General features: G+C 45.5%; 1 protein-coding gene across 1 annotated transcript in view; it reads right to left on the bottom strand.

The window, feature by feature from the left end:
* Window positions 1–1522: 1522 nt before the first annotated feature.
* Window positions 1523–10765, bottom strand: part of LOC126191577 (uncharacterized) — a 29235-nt gene continuing 19992 nt past the window's right edge. The window contains exon 4 of the mRNA XM_049932506.1: window positions 1523–1834. Within this exon, the coding sequence (XP_049788463.1) occupies window positions 1773–1834 (62 nt within the window). The 3' untranslated portion in view covers window positions 1523–1772. The remainder of the gene's footprint in view (window positions 1835–10765) is intronic.

Genomic DNA, 10765 nt, shown 5'->3' with positions numbered 1-10765 from the left:
ATGTGATTATAATGTTGTGACTATTCTTTGTATTGTATGTTGCCAGTGTGATGTATTTCATGAAATTTAAGTATGTGTGGTTGGCATGGAAGAGTAACAAGATAGTTTCAGAGGCAGTGGGTTACGCATGTTCCTTTTTGTACCACTCGGTCTGGAGGAAATTTTCGTGATGATGGGTGTGAGAGTAGAAGTGTGAGATATACCAAAGATCCGCCATCCTATCCAGAAAGTGCAGTGTAGCGTTAAATAATTACGAGAACATAAGATAGAGAATCACCAATGTAAAACCATGCCCTCTGGGCGGAATTTCTCATGTGTTATTGTTGTAGGTTATAGAATTTGTGTGTTTAGGTTATAGAATTTATCGGAATAAATAAGATAGTGAAAAGAAACAGATTGGTGGCCTTTTCCTTCGAATAGTATGTTGTCATGATACCCAGGATTTATAATGTGTGCGCCATTCATATTCAGTGCGATGGCCACGTGTTGATCAAAGCCGTTAAATAAGAAAGAAAATGTGGTATTTCCAGTGCGTAGTGAACAGTCAGAGTTCTGTAAATTACTGATAGTCAGATGTGCGTTTCCGTTTCCGTTGCGTAGTATTCAAACAGGAGAATAACTTGTAACTTAATTGTGAGTACTAGAGTTCATGTTACTCGATAAATAAGAATGAGTCCACTCGCTTGGCAGACCACTCACCTTGCAGGCCTGACTCCTTGATGCCACAGTATGAGCAAGGCATGTGGGTGCCTCTCAAGCTTTCAGTTATTTTTAATCTGTTGTCATTGCTGAAGATCTTAAGGGACATTAGAAATTCGGTGCCTTTGAAAGAAGCTGATAACCAATGTTTATTATAGCCTTTGGACAATCAGTAACCTGTCAACACCGATTTAATGTAATGACAATTAGAGTAGAATGAGATTTTCATTCTGCAGCGGAGTGTGCGCTGATATGAAACTTCCTGGCAGATTAAAACTGTGTGCCGGACCGAGACTCGAACTCGGGACCTCCTTTACCTTTCACAGGCAAGTGCTCCACCAACTGAGCTACCCAAACACGACTCACGCCCCATCCTCACAGCCTTACTTCTGCCAGTACCTTGTCTCCTACCTTCCAAACTTTACAGAAGCTCTCCTGCGAACCTTGCAGAACTACCACTCCCGAAAGAAAGGATATTACGGAGACATGGCTTAGCCACAGCCTGGGGGAAGTTTCGAGAGTGAAATTTTCACTCTGCAGCGGAGTGTGCGCTGATATGAAACTTCCTGGCTGATTAAAACTGTGTGCCGGACCGAGACTCGAACTCGGGACCTTGGCCTGGTTGAGCACTTGCCCGCGAAAGACAGAGGTCCCGAGTTCGAGTCTCGGTCCGGCACACAGTTTTAATCTGCCAGGAAGTTTCAAAATTAGAGTAGTTTGAAAGAAGGTAAACCGATGAGAGGGTTTAAAGAGAGGAGTAAAGTTACTGGTTCCGTATAAATAACTGCCTTTCGTCTCAAGTAGAGGAAAATAATATCCATAGTTCTGAAGGTTTATATTAAATTCATTTATTAAAAATCCTTTTAACAATGTGGAAATATACGTAAAAATTGAGAAAGAAAGACAGTACTGTGAAGAACTTAATATATAAATAAATAGTTAGTCTAAGAGTCGTGTATTGCAGATTATATCGATGAGATATGCGAATGAGAGCACCAGCAAGGCGGCAGCTGCCCGCGATGGAGCGGTGAGGCGCGTCGCCCACTTCTCTCCACGCGCCGTCCGACGTCGCCTCACGTGGGTGGCGCGGTGGCTCCCACCGAGTTCCCTGGCACAATCACCACACGAACCGCGGCTGGAACACGACACCACACACCGCCACTGAGACAGGCAGCTGCACGCAGCATGTAATAATTAATTCTGGCTTTCATCACACAATGCTGGAAGACACCGTCAGAGGCTGCAAGGAGATCGTTTGTCGCTTTTCAAACTCAAACTCAAACACACCGAACTGAAATTAGACAAGTTTTGCACATTAATAGACCAAACGGCACTGACTGTTGTGCAGTACAACGTCCGTAACACACGGCGAGAGTATGTCGATGAATTTACAGCCCGAAGCTGAGAAGGGATGTCGTTGCCACATTAAAAGCGGTGGATCGTTATTTTAAGGTTACTATTTCTTGATGTAAGGGCTGTGATTTTTGATATTTTGTCTAAACCAGCAAGGTAAAACAGAGGCCACTACTTCCACCACATCAAGTGGATTTAGTGTTCACACTGAGCCGTGAACACTTCCCAGTTTATCAACGGGGAGTAGTTGAACATGATTACTACTGTTATCGGTGCGATGCGTGCAATGGTCGTGCCAGGCGCGCGATATTGAATCTTCATCCTATCGTTAATGGCGCGAGACCTGCACGACCTTATAGCAACCGTTGTAGTTCTGCATTATTCTATGACACTAGGGGTGATTTCACGTAATGAAAGGGTGAATGTAAGATTATAGGACTCATTTATTAAACAGTTGAAAATTGAACAATAATATAACCAGATGGAGGGCGGGGGAAGAAAGATTTGAGTTCAGCAGCCTGCCCCAACGTTCGTTCATAACAAGCCACGATAGCAGGAGAAAAGGAATTTTAGCAACGATCGCCGTATTATCAAATGGGGTCCAATTTACTAAAGGAAGGGGTTGCAAGCATGCAACGACCACCACCACGAATCAGCCAAAGACTAAGAAAGATGCTAATGTGCGTGAATCGCTAGGTAGCCTCCCGTACTAAAGGAATAAAACGCGAAACTATTCACAATGACCAATAAGGTTCCCTCTGGGCCGCAGGGCGCGAATCTACAGAGCACATCGGCGCTCATCTTGCCGAACTTCATCTGCTGGAAGCAGCGCGTTCAGTCTCTGGCACGGTTACACTAGGACTGTCTTACTGCCCCTTTGTCCGCTATCCACCCGCGGAGGGCGGCTGGCGCCTACCCGTGCGCACCTGAACTGGCCAATCAGAGGGTCGGAATCTCTCAGGGAGGCGACCTCGCGACGTTAAAATCGAGCACAAATAGCGGTTGCTAGGTTGGTAAGGCAGATTGGGGAACTGAGAACAGGAGAAACTTTGGCCACTACTGAACTTTCAAACGACACCACGTGCTACCATGGCGATCGGAAACGGGAAGGCATCATGGCTGCTAGGAAGACTACTGCCCTCGCCCATAAATCCCATAAATAAAGAAAATTCCTGGCGCCAAGCACCTGTCACAGATCAGTGTGAGACAAACTGTAAAAATCGTCAAATGAATCAGGCAACCCATAGAAATTATTAATATTGCCTGAATTATTATTTTACCGAATACCACAATGCTCGGATTAGATATATGAAATGAGAGAACTGAATGGTGAGTGAAGTACACGTCTTTCAACATAGACTCGAATGGTCCGGTGTTTAAGATCATTTATTTGCGTGTAAATAATATGAATTTAGTGGGATAGTGTTTATATATCTATCTAGTAAAAATACGTTGCTACCCAGATTTACGACTTGAAAGACAAAGATTTTCGGACAGCACTATGTTAATGTCTAACTCATTACAAGCATTTTCCCGACAAACAGCTTTTTCTAACGAATTATGCGTCTTCAGGCGACGGTTTTCCAGTCGTCTAGGTCCCAGACGATATGGTCACGATCCCAGAAGAGGCATGCGGGCGATGTCGTACTGCTGGAAAAGGCACTCGCAACATTCGTCTGCCGCCATAGCCCATAAACTTCAAATTTCGGCGCACTGTCCCAACTGATACGTTCGTCGTACATCCTACATTAATTTCTGCGCTTATTTCAAGCAATGTTGCTTGTTTGTTAGCACTGACAACTATTCGCCAGTGCCACTGCTGTCGGTCGTTAAGCGAAGGCTGTCAGCCAATGCGTTGTCCTTGGTGAGAGGTAATGCCTGAATTTTGGTATTCTCAGCACAGTCTTGATACTGTGGATCTCAGAACACTGAATTTCCTAACGATTTCCGTAATGGAATTTCCCATGCGTCGAGCTCCGACTACCATTCCGCGTTCAGAGTCTGTTAATTCCCATCGTGCTGCCATTATCAGGTCTTCACCCTTTTTACATGAACCACCTGAGTATATATGACAGCTCCGCCAATGCACGGCCCTTTTATACCTTGTGCACGCGGTACTACTGCCATCTGTAGATGTTCATATCGCTATTCCATAACTTGTCACCTCTGTGTAATAGTCACACTATACCCAGTGAAGATCTCAGTAAGTTCGTGTCTAGTGTAAACAGCCGTGGCAGACAAAAAAAGCTTCGCGTTCTGACCCTGATGTCTCAGTCGGGACAGACCGACCGCCGTGTCATCCTTTGCCCGTGGCCTCATTGGATGCACTATGGAGGCAGGTGAAGCCAGTCACCGCTCTCCCAAACGTTGTCGCCTTTCTTGACTTTGGAGCCGCTACTTCCCACTCAGTTAGCTCCTCGACTGGCATTACGAGACTGAGAGCATCGCGTTCGAATCCTCCCACCAAGGAAAAACCGCTGACAATATCGTGAATCGAACTTGGGTCCCTCACATAGAATCCAGATACGCTGCACACCGAGCTACGGAAATCAGGCGTATGTAGGACTTCAAAGTTTTTCTATTTTTGACTTTTCAGTTCAGACTATTATCTTCCGCTAATTTAATCAGTACAGATGGGTCCAACAACATGCCGAATGGACCGCTCAGGATTGGCATCACGTTCTCTTCACCGACGAGTGTCGCATATGGCTTCAACCAGACAATCGTCGTAAACGTGTTTGGCGGCAACCCGGTCAGGCCGAACGCCTTGGACACACTGTCCAGCGAGTGCAGCAATGTGGAGGTTCCCTGCTGTTTTGGGGTGGCATTATGTGGGGCCGACGTAAGCTGCTGGTGGTCATGGAAGGCGCTGTAACGGCTCTATGGTACGTGAATGCCATCCTCCGACTGATAGTGCAACCACATCGACAGCATATTGGCGAGGCATTCGTCTTCATAGACGACAATTGGCGCCCCCATCGTGCACATCTTGCGAACGATTTCCTTCAGGATAACGACATCGCTCGATTAGAATGGCCAACATATTCTCCAGAAATGAACTCTACCGAACATGCCTGGGATAGATTGAAAAGCGTTGTTAAAGGACGTCGTGCTACCACTCTGAGGGACTAACGCCAAATCGACATAGAGGAGTGGGACAATCTGGACCAAAAGTGCCTTGATGAACTTGTGGATAGTATATATATATATATATATATATATATATATATATATATATATATATATATATATATAACATTACCGCTGGATATATTTCGTAAACCACATCAAATACTGACGAATCGATTCCCCAGACCATACTTGAGGAGAGGGGCTAGTGTAATTGGTTAATACAAACCATAAAAAAATGCGCGGAAGTATGTTTTTTAACACAAACCTACGTTCTTTTTTTAAATGGAACCCCGTTAGTTTTGTTAGCACATCTGAACATATAAACAAATACGTAATCAGTGCCGTTTGTTGCATTGTAAAATGTTAATGACATCCGGAGATATTGTAACCAAAAGTTGACGGTTGAGTACCACACCACTCCTCCGCTGTTCGTTCGTGTGTATCGGAGAGCTCCGAATTACGTAGGGATCCAAAGGGAACGGTGATGGACCTTAGGTACAGAAGAGACTGGAACAGCACATTACGTCCACATGCTAACACCTTTTTATTGGTCTTTTTCATTGACGCACATGTACATTACCATGAGGGGTGAGGTACACGTACACACGTGGTTTCCGTTTTCAATTACGGAGTGGAATAGAGTGTGTCCCACATGTCAGGCCACTAGATGTTCAATGTGGTGGCCATCATTTGCTGCACACAATTGCAATTTCTGGCGTAATGAGTGTCGTACACAACGCAGTACATCTGGTGTAATGTCGCCGCAGGCTGCCACAATACGTTGTTTCATATCCTCTGGGGTTGTAGGCACATCACGGTACACATTCTCCTTTAACGTACCCCACAGAAAGAAGTCCAGAGGTGTAAGATCAGCAGAACGGGCTGGCCAATTTATGCGTCCTCCACGTCCTATGAAACGCCCGTTGAACATCCTGTCAAGGGTCAGCCTAGTGTTTATTGCGGAATGTGCAGGTGCACCATCATGCTGATACCACATACGTCGACGCGTTTCCAGTGGGACATTTTCGAGCAACGTTGGCAGATCAAACGCGATGTATGTTGCAGCTGTTTAGGTCCCTGCAATGAAGTGAGGACCAATGAGGTGGTCGCCAATGATTCCGCACCATACATTTACAGTCCACGGTCGCTGTCGCTCTACCTGTCTGAGCCAGCGAGGATTGTCCACGGACCAGTAATGCATGTTCCGTAGATTCATTGCCCCGTGGTTTATGAAACACGCTTCATCGGTAAACAGGTAGAACTGCAACGCATTCTCTGTTAATGCGCATAGACAGAATTGCACTCGATGATTAAAGTCATCACCATGTAATTGCAGATGTAGCGACACATGAAACGGGTGAAAGCGGTGACGATGCAGTATGCGCATGACACTACTTTGACTCAGTCCACCGGCTCTCGCAATGTCCCGTGTACTCATGTGTGGTTTCATGGCAACAGCAGCTAACACACCAACTGCACCCGCTTCTCCTGTGACGGGCCTGTTACGGACCCGTTTGCGTGCTACGACCATACCTGTTGCATACAGTTGGCGATAGATGTTTTGCAATGTGCGGCACGTTGGATGCTCTCTGTCCGGGTACCGTTCTGCATACACCCTGCAGGCTTCAGCTGCATTTCGTCGACACTCGCCATAGATGAGTATCATCTCCGCCTTTTCAGAGTTCGAATACACCATGGTCACAGTTCCTACAACACTGCACTATCACAGACGTCTGGTAACACGGTGTACTACAGTTGGTCTGCGTGCGGAGACGAATGCAGAATAACAATAGCAGCAAGCGCTACATGCGGACACTGCGACAGCTAGACCAAACCACAACAGTGCACTACAGCCACACTCGTAAACACGGTCGTCAACGTAAACATGTCCCTGCAGATGCTGCTCGCCGACCGTGGCCCGTGTTTGTTACAACACGCACCTGAACGTCGGAGGTTCCAAGCGTCAACTTTAGGTTACAATATCTCCGGATGTAATTAACATTTTACAATGCCACAAACGGCACTGATTACGTATTTGTTTATATGTACAGATGTGCTAACAAAACTAACGTGGTTCCATTTAAAAAAAACGTAGGTTTGTGTTAAAAAACATACTTCCGTGCATTTTTGTATGGTTTGTATTAAACAATTACACTAGCCCCTCTCCTCACGTTCGGTCTGTGGAATCGGTTCGTCAGTACTTCATATTTGATGTGGTTTACGAAATATATGCAGCGGTAGCGGTAACTTTATATATATATATATATATATATATATATATATATATATATATGTTGTATGCAGATGACATTGTTATAGTTAGGATAAAAAGCTGGAACGTGAGGAAACTGTAGTCAAATGATGGGAGACGTGCAGGTGATTGATGATTGTTTAAGGATTGGCGGCTGCCCTCAAACGTAAATAAATGTTCAAAAATGGGTTCAAATGGCTCTGAGCACTATGGGACTTAACTGCCGTGGTCATCAGTCCCCTAGAACTTAGAACTACTTAAACCTAGCTAACCTAAGGACATCACACCCATCCATGCCCGAGGCAGAATTCGAACCTGCGACCGTAGCGGTCTCGCGGTTCCAGACTGCAGCGCCTAGAACCGCACGGCCACTTCGGCCGGCCGTAAATAAATGTAACGAACTGTACACAAAAAGGTGACAAATCATCGGAATGAGTAATAATTGGAGTAGCCAGCCATCTGTAGCAACCTAAAGCGGGGCTATTACATAAAATTAGTTGTAGCAAAACCAAATAGTTAAGCAAGTAAGTCAGGGTAGTTCAACGGGACCGTTTGTCATACAGTCCCCCATCTAGCACCGATGGGTCCGAGGGTGGAACTGGACCCTTTTGGCCAGCGTCCTCATCTGTCGCTGGACGTCGACAGCCAGACGCAAGGGGTCGGAGTCGCTGCCCGCATGACACCGCCTTCGCCGCAAGCCGCTGCTGCGCAGGCTAGCGACCCAGTTTACTTGTCGTGTGACCGTGAAGCATGGCTTACCCGCTGTAACGACACCGTGATCGATAAGCTTACCAGCTAGTGTCCTAGCAGCAGCCTCTAGCTGGTGATCGTTAGCTTCAAGAACAGTGTTTCGGTTATTATCCACTCACAGGGAAAATTTAATTTTGTGAGTCGTTTTGGCCGAGCGGTTCTAGGCGCTTCAGTCTGGAACCGCGCGACTGCTACGGTCGCAGGTTCGAATCCGGCCTCGGGCATGGATGTTTGTGATGTCCTTAGGTTAGTTAGGTTTAAGTAGTTCTAAGTTTTAGGGGACTTATGACCTCAGATGTTAAGTCCCATACTGCTCAGAGCCATTTTTTTGACAAAAGGGTTCAACTGTGTATTCGTCAAGAAACTAAACTATTTTTAAAAATCTTTACTGTCGTCTCAGTTCCGTAAGTCTGTAATAGTGATTACAAAACTTACCAAAAGCTGCATTTTTTTAAAGTACTGCTTTTAGAAATGACACAATGTGGTGGAGGTTACAGCTTGTGCAATGAATGTGTGAACAACATCTTCCTCAAACTGTCCACCAACTACACATATACTTTCTACCGCGTATCTGAATGACAGTTAAACTGGGACATGTAATTATGTCACATATGCTTACATGTGTCATAAATGGCTTCTCCAAATTGTAGGTAGTTTCCAACAGAAACCAGAAATTGCTTCATTATTCACTTCGTAATAATAAACGAACTAACTGCCAGCACAATACAAAAACTATGTGACGGGTACTGGCTCTGAGCACTATGGGACTTAACTTCTAAGGTCATCAGTCCCCTAGAACTTAGAACTACTTAAACCTAACTAACCTAAGGACATCACACACATCCATGCCCGAGGCAGGATTCGAACCTGCGACCACAGCAGTCGCGCGGTTCCAGACTGTAGCGCCTTTAATCGCTTGGCCACTCCGGCCGGCTGTGACGGGTACTACACCGGTGTTAAAGTCTACAGTGTATTGTTCGTACTTCTGCTACCACATTGCAAACCTAGAAAGAAATGATGCTGGCAATGTTATTGAACTGTAAATTTCAACACATCCGCCATATCTTTTTTTTCTTTTGTGACTAATCTTCCATCCGTATAAGCTGTTTGAAAGTGACGCGGAACAAAGCTCACTGATAGGTGATCAGCGCTCCTTTCAGAATCACACACTTTTCTCAAATTAAGCTCCTGGAATTCAGCCTTGTCATTCAGGGTTTATTTATATAACAAAAACAGAGGTTCCGTACGCTTTGTCGTACTTGATACGACGCTTTTTGAGCCAGTGCCAGTTGCTTCCATTTTCAGCAACATTGTACTTGGTGGTTATAATTAATTACGGCCTTCAGAGCGTTCCAGTGCGGACTATGCATCGCAGGATTCTGAAACATCGTAGTTATGTTCATTAATCGGTGTGCTCACGGCGTATACTGAAAAAAATAATAGTTCCACTTTCTACCACCAGGTGAAAATATGGCGCTGCAAGCAGTCAGAACGTTGTGTAGATACAGGAAAAGAAGAGTCACGATTAAATACAAGATAACGGTCGTTCTGGCGCGTTTATCAGGATAAGAGTACGAGTTACAACATGTGTTCAATACGATCTGCCGACTCAGCAACATGCTGCATCCATAATCTACATCTGCATCTACATCTGCATCCATACTTCGCAAGCCACCTGACGGTGTGTGGCGGAGGGTACTTTGAGTACCTCTAACGGTTCTCCCTTCTATTCCAGTCTCGTGTTGTTCGTGGAAAGAAAGATTGTCGGTATGCGTGGTGGTGGTGGTGGTTAGCGTTTAACGTCCCGTCGACAACGAGATCATTAGAGACGGAGCGCAAGTTCGAGTTAGGGAAGGATTGGGAAGGAAATCGGCCGTGCCCTTTCAAAGGAACCATCCCGGCATTTGCCTGAAACGATTTAGGGAAATCACGGAAAACCTAAATCAGGATGGCTGGAGACGGGATTGAACCGTCGTCCTCCCGAATAGCGAGTCCAGTGTGCTAACCACTGCGCCACCTCGCTCGGTGTCGGTATGCGTCTGTGTGGGCTCTAATCCCTCTGATTTTATCCTCATGGTCTCTTCGCGAGATATGCGTAGGAGGGAGCAATATACTGCTTGACTCCTCGGTGAAGGTATGTTCTCGAAACTTCGACAAAAGCCCGTACCGAGCTACTGAGAGTCTCTCCTGCAAAGTCTTCCACTGGAGTTTATCTATCATCTCCGTAACGCTTTCGCGATTACTGAATGATCCTGTAACCAAGCGCGCTGCTCTCCGTTGGATCTTCTCTATATCTTCTATCAACCCTATCTGGTACGGATCCCACACTGGTGAGCAATATTCAAGCAGTGGGCGAACAAGTGTACTGTAACCTACTTCCTTTGTTTTCGGATTGCATTTCCTTAGGATTCTTCCAATGAATCTCAGTCTGGCATCTGCTTTACCGACGATCAACTTTATATGATCATTCCATTTTAAATCACTCCTAATGCCTACTCGCAGATAATTTATGGAATTAACTGCTTCCAGTTGCTGACCTGCTATCTTGTAGCTAAATGATAAGGGATCTTTCCTTCTACG

The sequence above is a fragment of the Schistocerca cancellata genome, chromosome 6, assembly GCF_023864275.1.
Source record: "Schistocerca cancellata isolate TAMUIC-IGC-003103 chromosome 6, iqSchCanc2.1, whole genome shotgun sequence".
Lineage (NCBI taxonomy): Eukaryota > Metazoa > Arthropoda > Insecta > Orthoptera > Acrididae > Schistocerca > Schistocerca cancellata.
The sequence above is the reverse complement of the archived record's forward strand: the minus strand, read 5'-3'. Positions and strand labels throughout refer to the sequence as shown.